Below are 18,077 nucleotides of genomic sequence, written 5' to 3'. Positions count from 1 at the left end.
GCCTGACACCACCAGACATGGACATTCGCCGAGAAGGGCTTTGAAGCGAGTTCAGCCTGAACATGTCATCAAGCTCTGGGGTTAATCTGTAGTTGGAATAAGAAGAAAGCCATGAGAAACACCAGAGTGTGTCTAAGATTTTTATTGCTTGTCAGGTGTGTTCTTAGGACTCTCCGTCCCTTTCTCCCAGGCAGCCGTACACTCTGTACAAGCTCTGAGTTTAAATGGACCAGTAGAGGTGTCTCTGAGGAGCTCGGACACCTGGTCTGCCTTTAAAGAGGAAGGCTGGTTTGCACATGATTGGCACCACGACCAGAGGCAGGTACAGTCGAGAAGCCTCTCCAGGCTGGAGGCTAAGCAAACCCTCCCCCCGACCTTGCTGCCACTCCCTCCAGCCCGGAGGCCCTTCACTGAACCTCAGTGGGAGACATCTTCAGGCTGGTGTCCTCACAGTCGTGGCAGGAAGAGCCGCCTCATGCCTCCCCACATTTCTGATTTCCTTTCTCCCTCGGACCCCAAGCTTTGCGGTGGCTTCGCTGACCAAGAGGGGGTGTGTCCTCTCTGCGTCCTCCCAGCCTTGGGCATCAGCTGGCCGGACGCCCCGCCAGCCCCACACGCCAGTCACCGCAAAGAACCTTACTCTCTGCCAACCCCCGGGGTGGGGACAGGACCCTCCTTCCTCTCTCCTCCGGGGTGGCCACTTCTCACGCGCTGCCCTCGGGATGTTGTCGGTGTGCCCGGCCGCCTGGAAACGGCCTTTGTAGCAATGATGTCATCGCTGCCAAATCCCAATGCCACGAAATGGGAGACCCACTTCATGGGCTCAATGAGGAGCCAGGTTGGGATCACCTGTGACCGTTCATCCTTTTTGTCCCTCTAGGCCTGAAAGGGTGCACACCTGTGACTAGGCAGGTAAGTGGGAGAATGGGAAGTGGCCGTTTTAATGAGAGAGAAACTGAGGCTCAGAAGGAAAAACCCAAAACCAAAAAAACCCACAAGGTCACAGAACAAATCCGCTTCAGCAGCTGGACGCTCAAATGGGCACCCAGCCGCGGGGCCACAGAAGATCTCCTTCCCCGCGGATGCGATCTCCCTGCGCCAGGAGTCCGCTCCCTGCTTCGCCGAGGCAGGGCCACTGAGCAGAGCGGGCAGACCTGGAGGCCTGGGTCCGGGGGGAGGTCGCCCCAGCTCTCAGCCTGGCCTCCCCCAGCAGGCTCAGGGCGGGCAGAACCCAAGTCACTTGGCCCCCTTGGCGCAGACCCAGGGTCTGGGGGAGGCACAGTCCGAAGCCACGAACTTGCCTCCCTCCAGGCCCCCGCAGTCGAGATCCGGCCCTTGCTGGTCTTCCTCCGGGAGTCTGGGGAAGGGCGAGAGGAAGGGGAGGTACTCAGGCTGATGGGCCCTCCCAGCCTCTGTGCCCGCTGCCTGGGTACCGCTGGGATCGCTGCATGGAGCCCGGGGGTCTGGAAAGAGCTCTGAGGCAGGAGTTATGATGATGTGCCCTGCCTCTTGCCCCAGGGAGTCAGCTGTGTGGCCCTGGGCAAACCACCAAACCTCTCTGAGCGGCTCCCCTCATCCACAGAACATGGTGACAGTCCTTCTTGGGTGAATGCGTGGGACCCAAACAAGGGATGGGGTGATGAGGACTAAATGAAACCAAGGGGCATCCTAGGCTGGGGGTGGTGCAGGGGGGTGAACCTGGGGACACGTGGAGGGGAAGGCCTCCAGCCCCTTTGGCGCCTGCTGTGGTATCACGTGGGTCACACTGGGGGCCCAATGCTAGCGTGTTGGGGACAGAGGGGCCGCCCACCCAGGCCCACGGTCACTCACAGCTGGGGTGGCAGAGGGGTCCCATCGATCCAGTGCCAGCCCTGGGGGCCTCGTCGGGCCCCCACCCAGGAGTACTTGATGACTGGGTATCTGCTCAGGAAGTCCTGAGAGAGAAAAGCAGCTGGTCATTCTTCTTGGGCCACTGATACGGCTCACCTGGGGCTTCCGTCCCCCTACCCCATCCCCCATCCCAGGTTTCTGCAAGTTCCCAGTTCCACAAGCTACAGAAGCGACTCATCTCTCCCAAAACACCAGGAATTGGGAAGCTGTATTAGATGCCTGCTGGTTGACAGGCACCGTGCTCAGGACTGGGGACCAGAAATGGGGGCGATCCCAGCTCAGCCCTCCCCGGGGGAGACAGGAGGTGATCGCCCATCCCCACGGGCAACGCACGATGGGTACTGAGCGGACAGAGAAACGAGGCGGCTCACAGAAGAGGGGGTGAAGGGCATGAGCAAAGCTGGGAGCCTACAAAGCAATCCAGGTGACAAACAGCCAGTAGCCTCACTGGGCAGGAGAAGAGTGTTAGGGTTGATTAGGCTGCAGAGGTGGCCAGGGAGCAGACGGTCAACAATGCAATCGCCAGCAAGAGCATAAACTACACTGCACCCATTCCGGAAGTATTATGAAGACCATTCGAAATAAGGGTGAGTATGAAGCCCCTGGGGCAACATGGGGAAAAGTTATAGTACATGAAGGGTTATGGTAAGTGAAAAAGCTGAATTACAGTTGTGGCATGGACTTCCCTGGTGGCGCAGTGGTTAAGAATCCGCCTGCCAATGCAGGAGACACGGGTTCGATTCCTGTCCCGGGAAGATCCCACATGCCACGGAGCAACTAAGCCCGTGTGCCACAACTACTGAGCCTGCGCTCTAGAGCCCGTGAGCCACAATTACCGAGCCCGTGTGCCACAACTACTGAAGCCCGTGCACCTAGAGCCTGTGCTCCGCAACAAGAGAAGCCACTGCAGTGAGAAGCCCATGCACCACAACGAAGAGTAGCCCCCGCTCACCACAACTAGAGAAAGCCCGCGCGCAGCGAAGACCCAACACAGCCAAAAATAAAATAAAAATAAAATAAATAAATTTATTTTAAAAAATAAATAAATAAAAATAAAGTTGTGGCATGATTGTAAGAATGAAAAAATGTGTATGCACATGGGCGCAGACACACAAGGAACAACAAAAACCAAAACAAGTATGTTAGAGAGCTAGTGGAGATGCTTTTTTCTTTTAAATAATTGTCCTCAGCGTCATGTTATTTTTAGCAATGAATTAAAGCAAAAAATTGTATTTAAAAATTTTCAACTTGGAAAAAGACGTTTCAATGTTGTAAGTCCTGGTGCAGGGGACTGGTGGATAGAGGTGGGGACAGTGGTCCACACAAGCCCAGTCTTTCCAGAACATAATCTGTGCTACAAAAAAAGAGTGGCAACACAGTTCCTATTGCTCGGACGGGTAATTCCACTTTGGGGAAGAAATCCAAGAACATAAAGGGGAGAAAATGAACTTTCGCAAAATTATCACACTGCTATTTATAAAGAAAAAATGGAAAGCACCCAAATGCTCAGCAGTCAGGAAATAACTAGGCAGTTTATGGGATATCAACAAGATGGAAAATTACAGTGCTGTTAAAGGTGATGAGCACACAGAAGATGCAGTTATGCAAGAAAACGTAAATACAAAATCATGCCGAGTGGAAAAAAGCAGACCACGCCAGCAAGCCCACGCCGAGCGGCGCACATGCGCATTAGCGATGAGAAGTGACATAAATTTGATGTATGTTCAGTTCTTCCCTAGAAAAGTGTTTACGTTGACAGAAACAAAACCTCTATATTTAATCCTGGGGATTAGAAAGCAAGCACCGAGTGATGCCTATCCCCTTGGTGACACTCCTATTTGTCCTTGAGGTCTCAGTTTAAAGGTCACTTCCTGTAGGGACACCGCTCTGACCCCCTCCCCTGGGCTGCCACAACCTTCACAGTTTAGAGCATGGTGTGTGGCATTTGACTGGCTTGCTTCCTTGTCAGTTTCCTGTATCAGACAGTGAACTTGGTGAGACCGGGTGCCTGCCCTATTCACCATTGACCATGACAGCCCAGCACATAGTAGACCAGCTCAACAAAACTGGCCCCCCTCCCCTGTGCCACTGCCAATAACCAGCAAGGGCCACAGGTAACAATCGGGCTGTCAGGCCAGCCCTGCTCCCAGAAGTGTTGGTGCAAACCATCTCCCCTTCAAGGGAACATCAGCCGGTCAACAGCTGGGAGAAGAGCCAGAAAGAACTTCCAGGCTGAAGGGTGCCAACCTTACCCCTTCTGAAATCCCAAAGACCAGACTGCATAAGGCACACGTACGGCCTCTCCTGGGCTGGTCATTTCCTCTCTGGCTGGACTCCACAGGCTGGGGCCCTTGGGCAGGGTTGGGTGGGAGCTTTGGAAGGGATGAGAAGGAACCTGGGCTGGCTTTGAGCTGTGAGTCAGAGGGCAGAGCAGCCCCAAGCATCTCACTGCCGTGGCTGCAGCAGACTCGGGGCTCCTGCTGGCCAGCCCTGACCTCCTGGCAGCAATCAGTTGCCTGATCAGAAAGACACACCAGAGCTTGGAGCTCCTCCCAGGGCCGGGAAGGGGGCTATCACTGCAGAGTAGAGCTTTGGGGCTAGGACACCCCATATTCAAATTCTGGTCCTGTGACTTGCAAGCTAAGTGATCCTAGTTAAGTTACCTGACCTTTCAGAGCTTCAGTATGATCCTCTGTAAAATGGGGGGATGTTTTGTGTACAAGCCAAGGGCATGTAGTACACACTCATTAAATGAGGCGCCTCCAGTCCGTTGGATGGTGTACAAAGCTTTGTGTCTGCCTCCAACATATGTGACCTCATTTGATGCTTGGCATTGCCAAGGTGATCCTTCCCTTCTCTCTGTCCCTAGCCCCAGGCCATGCGGCTCTCCCTCTGGGCCTCCTGGTGACAGGAGCCATGGCCTGTCCCCACCCAGCTCCACCCACTCTATTCCGTCTTTTTCCTTGCAGCTCAGACACCATTAACCTGTTCCCATTGTTAGCAAAAATTATGGTGTGGGAAAAGCATTGCCTGGAGATATAAGTAAATTCTAGAAACTTCTGTGTAATTTATGGCTCAAAGGACTGCTCCGTAATGGCACAGACATCTGGGGCCTCCATCTACTCCAGCTGGTGCATCTCTAACTTTGCCACCAACGTGGGGGGAGGGGAATGTGATCCTGAGCAGAATTTACCTGAAATCTCATATTTTACGTATTAAAATTAAGATAAATTGTTTTCCATGCTTTCATACATTTCTTTTTAAAAAACTGTAGTAAAATATACATATAAAATTTACCATTTCAACCATTTTTAAGTGTATAGTTCAGTGGCGCTAGGTTCATTCGCACTGTTGTATGACCATCGCCCACCCCCATCTCCAAAACTTTTTCATCTTCTCCAACTTAAACTTTGCACCCACTAAACAGCTCCCATTTCCCCCTCCCCTTGGCAACCACCATTCTATTTTCTGCCTTCAAACATTTCTGCTTTAATATTTAAATGTTTTAAACTACTTAATTTTCTGAATCCTATGATATTTATTCGTGTTTTCATCTTTCTGCACTCAAAATGTGGCTTACAGTCAATGTGTACATTTCAGGAAGCTTCTTCCTTCCCCCACCCTGCAAAATAAAGCTGATCTTAAACCAATGGCTAGTGAGTCTAGTGACTGATGGCACAGAGGCACTGAAACTTGGTCTCCTTTCCTCTAACCTCTTGGGGAGGACGAGACGTGTCTGTCCTGGGGCTGCGTGTACTACTGGCACCTTGGCGTGTCCCTGGGGTCTGCACATCCCAGCTCGTGGAGCCTGGCCTTTGCCAGCGGGCCCAGCCCCTCTGCCAGCGGCCAGCCTGTCCTCGGCTGCTTTTCCCCATCCCTGCCTTGGTGCCTCCTGCAGCTTCTGGCCCTTGTCCAGAACTCAGGAGGACTCCAGAGCTCCACAGTCATCATATTCTGGATTTTAACTGCCTCAGACCCAAATCTTCACTTTGGTCTTTTTGCAAGGGGCTTTTAGGAAGCTCCTTTTGGGAAAAAGCTTATCCAAACTTTGTGATATATTTTCTGAATATATACTTGTGTTACAAATGATTGATCCTGTTTGCTTAGTTTTAAAAGAATTCAAGCTCCGTTTGCGATGTGGGTAGTTCAGCTCATCTCCCCTCTTTGAGGACCCCCAGCCACAGGGAGGCCATTTGTTTAGCCAATGTCCGAGGTCATGGTGGACTGAACCTGTCTGATGAGAGGCCCGAGGGCAGGGAACTTTTACTTCACCAGTTTTCTGATGACACTTGCTGTGCTCAGTGGGTCTGTCTCAGGAGATGGGCCGCTAAGTCCCTGCCCAGCTCACCCCCTCGTTGGCTCCAGGCACTCTCTAGGGACCCACCAAGTTCCCACTGGCCTTCATTTTGTAGATGCAACCAGGCTGGGTTGGGCAGAAACCATTATATTCTGATCTCTTGCCTCCATGGGCTACCATTACTCTAGCATTTCCCCCAATCATAGTGCATACTATTTGTAGGACATTTAGACAATTTAAAAAAGCTTTAAAGAAGAAGGAAAATAATCGCTCGTAATCTTGACTCCAGTGATAACCGCTATTAATATACTTCCTTTCAGTATGTTTTCTTTGCATATATATTTACCATATTGGGATCACACATGATTTTTTTCAATCTACATTGCATCTTTTTCATTTCCCCATGTTTTTTGAAAAATGTGTTATCCCTGGTAATAAAATAATCCATGTTCACTGTAAAACATTTTCTCCAGCAGATTTTTATATCCACTTCATGAGAACTCTCCCAGAGAAAAGAAAAAGACAGAAACTGCCTTCCCTGCCGTGTGGGGTGGAATACCTTTGATTTTAGGACTGGGCAGGAAATGAAATTTCATATGTGAGAAAATCTTAAGTAAAATTATCAACTCAAATACAGAAGTATTTTGGGAAGAAAAAAATCTTGGCTAAATAAACCTTATCACAAGAGGCCAAGAATTTAAAAAAAATAATAATAATAACCACAAGATTAAAGGAGGAAACATAAAAGACATTACCATCTTAATGTATGCAAAAAAAAATCCAATGAAATTAAGACTCATTCATGCCTAAAACTCTTAGTAAAACAGGAATAGAAGGGAACTTCCTTAAATAATAACATAAGGGGGAAAAACAGACATAAGAATGGGAGGAGATAACAGCAGATGAGAAATGTCGACAAAATTTTGGAAGCTGGACAACATTGATTGGCTTAGCAGACCCAAGAAAGCCTAGTGGTTTTTCAAGGAAAGGGTGGAGTGGGAGGAAGCTGAGAAACATGCTAATTTGTATTGAGAAGCCCCAGAGTGCTCAAATATTAGAGGCAAGGTATAGGAAAACGCCAAGGCACAGAATAAAAAGCACTTGCATAAAAATAGAGATAATGCAGGGAGCAGAAGAAAACTTCCAAAACACTATAATTAGTATTTACAATGAGATAAGAGAAGATGTTTCATCCTTGCAACAGGAACAGGACACCATACAAAAGGAACATTTGAAGAACCAAAAAGAGTTCTTAAAATTACAAATAAGGCAGCAGAAATAAAAATGAAGAAAAAGACCCACAAAGGAATATTATTGTTAAATTTCAGAACACTGAATAAGAACAAAGGTGAAGACCCTGAAATTTTCCAGAGTTTGGGGTAGGGGGGCTGGTAAGAGTCACACACAAAGGATTGGGAATCAGAGTGAATGAGACTTATTAATGGTCGGACTAAAAGCTGGAAGGCAATGGAGCAAAATCTGCACAATTCTGGAGGTAAACTATTTCCAACTTAGAAATCTGTACCCAGCCAAGCTATCAATCAAATGAGAGGTTAGAATAAAAGTATCTTTAGACATGAAAGATCTCAAATGTTTTCCAGCAAATTTATCGAGGGTGTGCTTCACCAAGAAAAGACATGGAATCTAGGAAACGGGATCTCACATAGGAAAGAGGCAAAGGTATACTGAGGATGAAGGTAAAAAGAAATTCCAAGATCATAGCTGTGTAGCAGGCCTAGAGAGCAGCCAGTCCAGACTGAAGCAGAAGACAGAGCATTCCAGGAGGCTGTCTGTTCATCTCCTGAACTTTTTTTTAGTTTCCAGGTTTTTTTTTTTTTTTTTTCTGGTCCATGCTGCCTTGCCCACCTTGACCTTCAATCACATACTCCTGTCATATATAACCAGAGCGTTGTGCACCTTCCCTTCATAGCATAGATCAATATAGTAACTAAACATCTATTTCTATGGTTTCTTGATTACTCTCTGCCTCACTCACTGCTCTTAGTCATGTGAAGGTGGAGGCTGTGCTCTTCAGGCTCTTCATTGAATCCCCAGTGCCAAACGCAGTGTAGGTGCTCAGTAAATGTTTATTAAGGCACTGACTGAAAGAATGGTGCTTTTTCATGCATATTAGAACAGCTAATATAAATTCTTGGCACCTGCCCTCAGTTAGATAAAATTAAGCCAAGGGCTGGATCCAGTTTATAGGTCCTTTTTTGTAGCCACTTTCAGACCCACTGACTGGATTATTATTCAGCAAATATTCACTCCTCCCCCTCCACCCCCAGGGTGGGAGTGGGGCATGGAGTATACTGCCCTGTCCCTTTGATGTTGGGCTTGGCCACGTTATTTGCTTTGCCCAACGGAATGTTAGCAGATATGACATGAGAAGTTCTCAGTTCTTGCCCTCCTGCCATTTTTCTTACGAAGAGTTTCTCTCAAGAAGAAGGACGAGAGATTCATGGAGCAAACGCAAGCCCAATCCGTAGGCTCAAGCCAAGCCCAGCCAATCTGCATCCCGAAGCTGAGCTGTCCTGCCAAACCCAGCCCGAATTAGCCCATCAACGGTCCTCCCACAGACCGACGATCAAGAAAGAAATGCTTATCGTCTTAAGTCACTGACTTTCGGGGTGATTTGTTACCCAGTATTATTATAGCAATACCTGACTGGAATACCCACTAAATGTAATTTATTTTCCAGACTACCTCTCAGAGGGTACATGTGTGTCTCCCCCACAGACCGGCCAGCACAGACTTGTTCCTGAGTTCGCTGTTAAGTGCTGGGTCACCAGGCTGGACGGAAGCATCTCTGCTCCAGCCTTCCCGGCTCCACTTCCACTTCTTAGAATGAAGAGCAAACTGAACATCTTGGAGCCCTGACGCCTGGTCCTCCTGCATGTCACTTTATTTCTCCAGGCCTTGGTGACTTTTTCTATAACATAGAGTTGGACTAGATCTTTGAGGTTCCTTCTAGTACTGAGAATCTAATCTGTAATGATAAGCACGCCCCTCTCCTGCCCACCTCCCCCCCTCCTCACCTGGGTGTGTCTCAGCAGGGGGAGGGTAGCATGGTGGGCCGAGCAGAAAGCCTGGCTGGCCTCCCAGGCCTCAGCTTCGGCAGAGAGGAGGTAGCAGTGCTCCATGGACCACATCCAGCCCTGGGGGCATGGCTGGCACCTGGCCCCTGCAGCACAGAGACCAGCGGTGAGCGCAGGGTAAACTGTACAGAGCTGAATGTGTGGATGTTCAAAAATCAGGGGGTGGGGGGATTTCCCTGGTGGCGCAGTGGTTAAGAATCCGCCTGCCGATGCAGGGGACACGGGTTCAAGCCCTGGTCCGGGAAGATCCCACATGCCGCGGAGCAACTAAGCCCGTGCGCCACAACTACTGAGCCTGTGCTCTAGAGCCCGCGAGCCACAACTACTGAGCCCGCGTGCCACAACTACTGAAGTCTGCGCACCTAGAGCCTGTGCTCCGCAACAAGAGAAGCCACCGCGATGAGAAGCCCGCGCACCGCAACGAAGAGTAGCCCCTGCTCGCCGCAACTAGAGAAAGACCGCGCGCAGCAACAAAGACCCAACGCAGCCAAAAAAAAAAAAAAAAAATCGGGGCAAATCTGGAGGCATGGAACTGGCAAGACTTGGAGGGGCGAGCAAGGCGGGCGGGCCCTGGGAAGGCTGTACAGCTTGTGCACAAGGCCTCTCCAAGCACAGGCTGTGTCCACAGAAGGAAGGGGCTCTTCTCCCTTACCTCTGCTCACCGAGCCCTGTGCCTTCACGCTGCATCTGCGTGGGGGGGGATGTCTTTTTCTAATTCCCACAAAGGAGCTAGAAGGACTAGACACCCTGCTGGGGGAGCAGGGGAGGAGAGGGGACGGGGGGCGGGGGTGTCTGGGGACGGGGAGGCGCCATACCTGCTTTCGAGGCCAGGGCCACAATGGCCACCGTAGACACCGCCAGGAGCACGGCCATGACTGCCAGGGCCCAGCGCAGGGACCTCATGTACATGGGCAGCCCTGTGGGAGGGGAGGGGACAACCAGGAGACACAGGTTAGGAGATGGTCCCAACTCAGGACCATGCTGACTCCTATACCATCATCATGCCCACCTCATTGCCCACCCTCAGACTCAAGACACCAGGATAAACCACTCAATTTAGGTCCGAACCTCATACCTGGGAGAAAACTGCTAGAAGATATTCCACTTCTTAAATAACTAGAAGACGTAAGAGTCTCTTCAAGAAAGAAAGTGGCTAAGAACCATTTATTGAGCATCTGATGTGCGTTAGATGTAGGGCACCAATAGCACCAAGGATGGGGCACGGGCCCTGCACTCAGGGAGCTAACGGGACAGGCAAAGGTACCAGGAGATCAAACTCCACACAAGAGAGGAACGAAGGCTAGATTCAGAGTTCGACAGACCCCCAAATTCAAGTTCGAGTCCTGACTCTGTAGGCCCCTCAAGTGTTCTTGGTGTTTTTCATTTTAACATTGTAATCACATCTGCCTCTTCTATCTCTCCAGGTCACTGGAGGCCACTAATGAAGCTTCACACAGAGAGTGCCTTGTGGGCTGCAGAGCACTAGACAGATGTGAGTTGTCAGCTTCCCAAGGACCTAGGGGACCAGAGGGCTGGAACGAGGCTGTGGAGGGGAAAGGAAGACAGGAGGACACTCCAGGTGGGAGGAAGGGTGCAAAGGCTCAGAGACAGAACATGTTCAGGGACTTCCCTGGCAGTCCCAAGGTTAGGACTCTGTGCTTCCACTGCTGGGGGCCCAGGTTCGATCCTGGTCGGGGAACCAAGATCCTGCAAGCTGTGCTGCGTGGCCAGAAAAAAAAAAAAGAACATGTTCAGATGCCACAGCCTGCGCTGCAGATGGAGTAACCAGGGAAGTCAGAGGGGAAAGCTTGGGGAGTAAAACATAGTGCATGCTTAATCACAGCCAGAATTATAAGCAGCTTTCCACCTGGAAAGACACACCCATCTGAAGTAACTGAGCACTCAGAATTTGACCTCTGCCACGACTCAGGCGTGAAATCAATCAGAGCAAACACCTTGCTGCAAGGGGCCCAGGACCCACCCAAATCTTGGGGATGAGGGTCAGGAATGCCACAGAATCAGTGTGAGGGTCCTAAGAACTCAATCATTATATTTCCCAAAGCCTGAAACAGCAGAGGTTAGTCTGTGGCAAATATTTCATTATTTTGAAAAGAGTAATTCCATTTAAAAAACCATGGACATTGTATATACCCACCACCCGATTTCCTTTTTGTATCAGGGATTGACATCTCCAGTGTCACACCCTCTGCTGCTTTTCTTCACTGCTCATCCCATCGTCACTGTCTACATTTCAACTACCTTTCCCACGCCACAACTGAAACACCTTCTGCTTCCTCCTAGTCAAATCCCATGGCTGGGGTGGAGCCAGGTTTTGGGGGACTTAGTTTATCCAATTGGGGAAGGGGGCACCTTAAAAAATAAAATACAGGGACTTCCCTGGTGGCGCAGTGGTTAAAAATCCGCCTGCCAACGCAGGGAACACGGGTTCGAGCCCTGGTCCGGGAAGATCCCACGTGCCGCGGAGCAACTAAGCTCGTGCGCCACAACCACTGAGCCTGCACTCTAGAGCCCGCGAGCCACAACTACTGAGCCCGCGTGTCACAACTACTGAAGCCCACGCGCCTAGAACCCGTGCTCCACAACAAGAGAAGCCACTGCAGTGAGAAGCCCGCGCACAGCAACGATGATCCAATGCAGCCAAAAATAAATAAATAAAATTTATATTAAAAAAAATACAAACTTCCAAATACAAAGTTCAGCACGGGGCTCAGAGGGTTCCTGCCAGCGAGAGGCCTGCTTGTGTCACTGCCTTCAGGTCCATCTACTTCAGCCGGTGGCCTCTGCTCCCCCGGCTGAGCCTGACCACGCTGGACATCACCCCTCCCAGCTCCACCTCCTCCAGGCACTGAGAGCATTCTTCCTCTGAATGTACCCCTCCCGGCACCATCCCAGACTGCCAGGCGCTTTTGTTTTCTCCTGCCCAGACTGAGGACCGCTGGAGGACGTTTCCTCACATCTTCCACACCTGAGGTGCTGAGCACAATGTGACAGGCGGCAGCAGGCTGGACGACCCCTGAGATCCAGCTGCTGCTCCCCTTCCCCCGACGGGGCTGGGGACTAAGCGCTTCTGACACGTGCTTACACTCTGAGGTTAGTGCTACTCATTGAGTAACGACTTACGGAGCACTTAAGTGCCAGGTGCTGGGGATTCAGTGAAAGCCTAGACTGTCACCTGCCATGCCCTGCGGGGCTCAGAATCCGGGGGAGCATGGAACAGGGACACCTGATCTAGCCTTGGGGACCAGAAGAGGTGACTCTGAACCAACACCTAAAGGGGAATAGTCTCCATTTGAGGATCCAGCTCTCCCCCAGTTTTATTTCTTTATTTTTTAAATTAATTATTATTTATTTATTTATTTGGTTGCACCGGGTCTTAGTTGCGGCAGGCGGGCTCCTTACTTGTGGCATGGGAACTCTTAGTTGCGGTATGCATGTGGGATCTAGTTCCCTGACCAGGGATTGAACCCGGGCCCCCTGCATTGGGAGCGCAGTCTTAACCACCGCACCACCAGGGAAGTCCCTTCCCCCAGTTTTAGGCTCTCTGCAAAAGCCAATTTCTCTTCTGGGCTGAGGGCTGCCATACAGAACATTCCCTGAGTCTTTGATTCTTCAGTTTACACCTGGACAGCGCCTCTGGGACATCTGCCCCAAAAAGCAAGGGAAGAGACAAAGCAGTGACATCTCCAACCCTCTCCACAGTGGCCTCCTCCCTCTTGGGTTCACAAGGAGGGGACATGAAACAGCTGGGTGACAGCATTACCGCACTGACCTGGGCAAGTCCCTGAGCCTGTGCCCTAGTACACCCTCTTGTCGAGGTAGCCAGCTTGATCTAGGTGGTAAAGGCCACCACAGGCAGAAACCACAATGCAGAGCTCCTCATCCAAGCAGCCTTCCTCAGACCAAGCTTCAGCCAGGAACTTTAAAGTTCTTTAATCCCACACTTCCCAGAGAGCAAGCCCAAAGCACCAAGTGTCTGCATGCACCCTGCAGTATTTTCTGCCCGGCATCTCCCTCCCCTGACATCATACCTCTCCACACCCCCGGGTTACCTGCCTCGTGTCCAGAGTATTGTTTCCACATGGCAGCTCTCCCTAACCATCCAGCCCCGAAGTCCGCCTCTCCCCTGGACACTGGACACTGCTGACCACACCTTCCAGAAACTCTCCTTTTCCTGCTTCTTTGCATCCTGATTCTCTTCCTACCACCTACATTTTTCTTTCCCAGTCTGTGGCTGGCTCCTCTTCCTTTTTTTTTTTTTTTTCCGGCTGTGCTACACGGCATGGGGGTGTGGAGGGGGTGCAGAGTCTTAACCACTGGACCGCCAGGGAAGTCTGGCTCCTCTCCCTTTATATGACATCACTACCTGGAACTCCCAAATGTACCTGCTTATTTCTCCCACGCCTCATCTCCCATTCTCCATTCTGCAAGGATAACCCAATCAATCCATCATTCAGCTACCCAGCTCAGCAACTCGGGAATTGCTCCTGTTAGCGCATCTTCATCAGCGCAGTGGCCCCACTCTCTAATTCAACCTTTGAACACTCCCTCCTACCTCTGCCATAGATCAAACCTTCATAGTCTCTTGCGGAACTACTGCTATCACCTCCTAAGGTCTCCCTTCCTTCAATCTCATGCCTGTCCTGACCTTCCTCTGACAGTGCTGTCAGAGCTCACTTTCTAGAATAAACATCCAACCATGTTACCTCCCCACGACTCCTCACTTCCTTGAGTCCTCACTTCCTTATCATCCCACCCTTTTAGTCACAGACTCTCCTATTATTAATCTGATAAAAAAGCTACAGACTCGGGCTTCCCTGGTGGCGCAGTGGTTAAGAATCCGCCTGCCTATGCAGGGCACACGGGTTCGAGCCCTGGTCCGGGAAGATCCCACATGCCGCGGAGCAACTAAGCCTGTGCGCCACAACTCCTGAGCCTGTGCTCTAGGGCCTGTGAGCCACAACTACTGAGACTGCGAGCCACAACTACTGAAGCCCGCATGCCTAGAGCCCATGGTCTGCAACAAGAGAAGCCACCGCAATGAGAAGCCTGTACACCGCAACAAAGAGTAGCCCCCGCTCGCTGCAACTAGAGAAAGCCCGCGCACAGCAACGAAGACCCAACACAGCCAAAAATAAATAAATAAACAAATTTATAAAAAAAAAAAAAGCTACAGACTCATTGTGGTGGACAGAATAATGTCCTCCTAAAGAAGTCCATGTCTTAATCCTTGGAACCTGTGAATATGTTAGGTTACAAGGCACAGAGGAATTAAGGCTGATGGAATTGAGGTTGCTTATCTGCTGACCTTGAGTTGGGGAGACTATCCTGGATTTCTGGGTGGGTCCAATGTCATCACAAGGGTCCTCATAAATGGAAGAGTGAGGCAGAAGGACAGGAGAGTCACAGAGATGACAGTGGAAAGGTTCAGCCTGACACTGGCTGGTTTTTCTCTTTTTTATTGGCTGCGTTGGGTCTTCGTTGCTGCGCGCGGGCTTTCTAGTTGCGGCGAGCGGGGACTACTCTTCGTCGCGGTGCGCGGGCTTCTCATTGCGGTGGCTTCTCTTGTTGCAGAGCTCGGGCTCTAGGCGCGCAGTCTTCAGTAGTTGTGGAACGTGGGCTCAGTAGTTGCGGCTCGCGGGCTCTAGGGCGCAGGTTCAGGAGTTGTGGCGCACAGGCTTAGGTGCTCCACGGCATGTGGGATCTTCCCGGACCAGGGCCCGAACCCGTGTCCCTTGCATTGGCAGGCAGATTCTTAACCACTGCGCCATAAGGGAAGTCCCGGTTGGTTTTGAATATACAGAGGACCATGAGCTAAGGAACTCAATCACCCTTAGAAGCTAGAAAAGGCAAGGAAACAATCATCTCCTAGGGCCCCCAGCAGGGATCACAGCCCTGCCAACTGGACTTTAGGCTCTTGAGCCCATATCAGACTTCAGAGTTACAGAACTGTAAGATAATAAATTAGTGCCATTTTAAGCTTCCAAGTTTGTGCCAATTTGTTACAGCAGCACCAGAAAACGATACACCTCTCATGCAGAAAATGTGCTCACACCCAACTCTGCAAAAGTTCCCGCGTGATTAGAGTCCCTGAACTCTACCATGTCTAAGAACCGCTGGCATAGAGGCCCTCGGGATTTGGAGCCTGTCTAGCTGACCGGTCTCCTCTCAACTGGTCAAGCTTTCAGCAGGTTGTCTGCTGGGGAGGCCTCTAGCCCCTCCAGCCAGAAGGGGCGCTACCACCCCCAACTCCTACTCAGCCTTCAGGGCTTAGCTGCAGGAAGCTTTCCCATGCCCTCAAGTTCACCAACCACTGCCTTCTGGTTCCTTGTCCAGGATTTTTATATTTTTCAGGCTCTTTCTTCTTCCCTGCAAGTCGCCACCCCCCACGCGGCAACAAAAAAACTCACACACACCCTAGCACAGTCTGGCGCGTAGTCCCCACGCAGTAGCAGCAGTACCTGCTGAACGGATGAGTGTTAGGGGTCAAGTGGTTCTCGATATACGGGAGGGAAAGAGGGAGTCTGGGCCTGCGAGAGATCGGCCAGCTGCAGCCAGGAGTCGGGAGACCGCGGTGCTGCCGAGCCACCACCGCCGTCACGTGATCCTGAAAGACCTCCCCCCGCCTGGAATTCCTTCCACCTCTACTTCTCAAAGACGCTGCGCACACTAAGAGCGAACGCGAAAGTTCTTGGAGGGTCGGGGAGGGAGAATAGCGGTTTTATTTTTTACTGCCAACAAGTTGGATTATAATTACGTAGACCAAAAGTTACCGACTCTACGCCAGAGAGGCCGGGTGGGGTTCCTCCGCCGCAGTGGCCCAACGCTGGGTGGGTGGGTGGGTAGCAGGGGGTCCTCAGGTTCGTCGACCCCCACCCGGGAGCGCGGCTCCCGGCGCCGGCGCGCGCTTACCTATGAGCTTTATGACCCGGGACAGCTTCTTGTCGCCGTCCATCTCGGCGTGGAGCACAGCGCTCTCCTTGCAGCGGCAGCGGCACGTGGGGGAGCCCGGGGACTCCGCGCGCCCCTCGGCGGGACCGGCCCAACCCTCGGCGTCGAGGCCGCGCTCCATCTGGGCTGCGGCCAGCGGCGTGCCACGGCCCCAGGTGCCTCCCGGAGACGGGGTCCGCCGCAGGAGCGGGTGCGCTGGGGAGGCGTGGCGGGAGAAGGCCGGCGATTCCGGCACCGGGACGGTGAGGAAGCGCGTGGAGGGCGCTGGCGAGGGCGCGCGGCTGCCGCCGGCCGCGCCCACGGACTTCACGCGCACGTCCACCTGCAGTTCCACGGGGGCCCAGGCGCCCCGAGCCGGCTCACCGGGCGCGGCCCTGAGCATCTGCTCCGCCCCCGGCGTCTCGCCGTCCCGGGGCTGCTCGGCCGCGGCTGGGCCCGGCGACGGCGGCTGCGGGCTGGCCGACTCCTTACGGCGGAAGGCGCTGTAGCCCGGGCTGGGTGGCAGCAACCGCAGGGGCGCGGGTCGAGGCGAGGGCAGCTTCTTCCCGCCCGACAGGTCCTGGCCCGCGCCCGCCTCCTCCTTCACTGCGGGAGCCAAACTCGGGCAGCTCTCGGGACTCTCAGGACGTCTTTCCTCCGCGGGGACCTGGGGCTGCTCCAGCTCCGGGACCCGGCTTCCCAAGGGCTCCATTGGGAACCCGGCTCCGGCTTGGTCTTCCCCCGACGCCCGGGCTCCCTCCATTTTATTCGCGGAGCAGCCGAGAGATGCCGAGCGGGGTGCACCTGGGCCCAGGTAGGGAGTTAGCTTCGCCTCCCGGGTCGGGATTGGTTCCGACGGGTCGCTGGAAGTTGTCAAGCCACGCCCCTCTCCGTGGCCACACCCACTTCCTCCTCCCAACCAAGGACCCCGCTGGGATTGGCTGTGGCTCGGGTTCTGTTGGCCACGCCCCTTCAGGCCCCCAGCCTCGCCTTCATTTGGCGCAAGGAAAAGAGAGGGGCAGAAGGGTCTGGCTGAGGGGTTACCCAGAAAGAGCCGGGAGACGGGTAAGGGGGAGCCCAGAGCGCAGACTCTTCTCTCTTCCTTGTCCCTGGCCCTACCCATTTCCCCCTCCAGCCCTCTGCCATTGTGCTGATTTTTGAGAGTTAGGGAAGGAGTGGCGCACCTAGAGGACTTCCCCAAGGCAGAAGTCCCAGGGACATCTACTCTGGAGGCCTGACTCCTACTGGGCTAACTCAATAAAGACTGAGGAATGAATAAGCTTGAAAATGTGTATTTTCACGGGGAGAGAAGCCTGGTCCCCTGCCAGCCTGGTGTGGAGTACAGGGTTCCCAGCCCTGACCAGTAATCTGAATACCATGAAAAAAATACAGATTTCTGGCAGACTCCACCCAGACCTACTGAATCTCATAAGGCGATAAGGCCAATTTTTAACAAGTGCCCCAGGGTAAGATTGGCAGATAAAATACAGACCACTCAGTTAAATCTGAATTTCAGATAAATAAATTAAAAAATAGGTTTTTTGTTTTTTGTATAAGAACGTCCCAAGTGCTCCGTGGGATATACTTATATTTAAAAAGTATTCGTTATCTGAAATTAACATTTAACCTGCCTCCTATATTTTTATTTGCCAAATCAGGCACCTCTGCCCCAGGGACTTCTGCTGGAGTGATCTTGGGAGCAGCGTTTGGAAAGACCACAGACTTGCTACTCCTGAGAGGAGGGAAGGAAGAAGGATGTGGAGGGGAAGGATCTTAGGAGGGGAGTTAAACTACTGGAAAGGATGCTCCCTGAAGACAAGTAACTGAGAGAAAAAGTCCAGCAG

General features: G+C 52.0%; 1 protein-coding gene across 1 annotated transcript; it reads right to left on the bottom strand.

Moving 5' to 3' along the window:
- Window positions 1-1,136: 1,136 nt before the first annotated feature.
- Window positions 1,137-17,100, bottom strand: KLRG2 (killer cell lectin like receptor G2). Its single transcript, XM_059933242.1, has 5 exons — window positions 16,216-17,100; window positions 10,101-10,202; window positions 9,226-9,371; window positions 1,831-1,934; window positions 1,137-1,357 (listed from the first exon to the last, which is right to left on the bottom strand). The coding sequence occupies exons 1-5, from the start codon at window positions 16,994-16,996 to the stop codon at window positions 1,237-1,239; spliced, it is 1,254 nt and encodes a 417-aa protein (XP_059789225.1). The 5' UTR covers window positions 16,997-17,100; the 3' UTR covers window positions 1,137-1,236.
- Between the last annotated feature and the right edge of the window lie 977 nt (window positions 17,101-18,077).

The sequence above is a fragment of the Balaenoptera ricei genome, chromosome 9, assembly GCF_028023285.1.
Source record: "Balaenoptera ricei isolate mBalRic1 chromosome 9, mBalRic1.hap2, whole genome shotgun sequence".
NCBI lineage: Eukaryota > Metazoa > Chordata > Mammalia > Artiodactyla > Balaenopteridae > Balaenoptera > Balaenoptera ricei.
The sequence above is the reverse complement of the archived record's forward strand: the minus strand, read 5'-3'. Positions and strand labels throughout refer to the sequence as shown.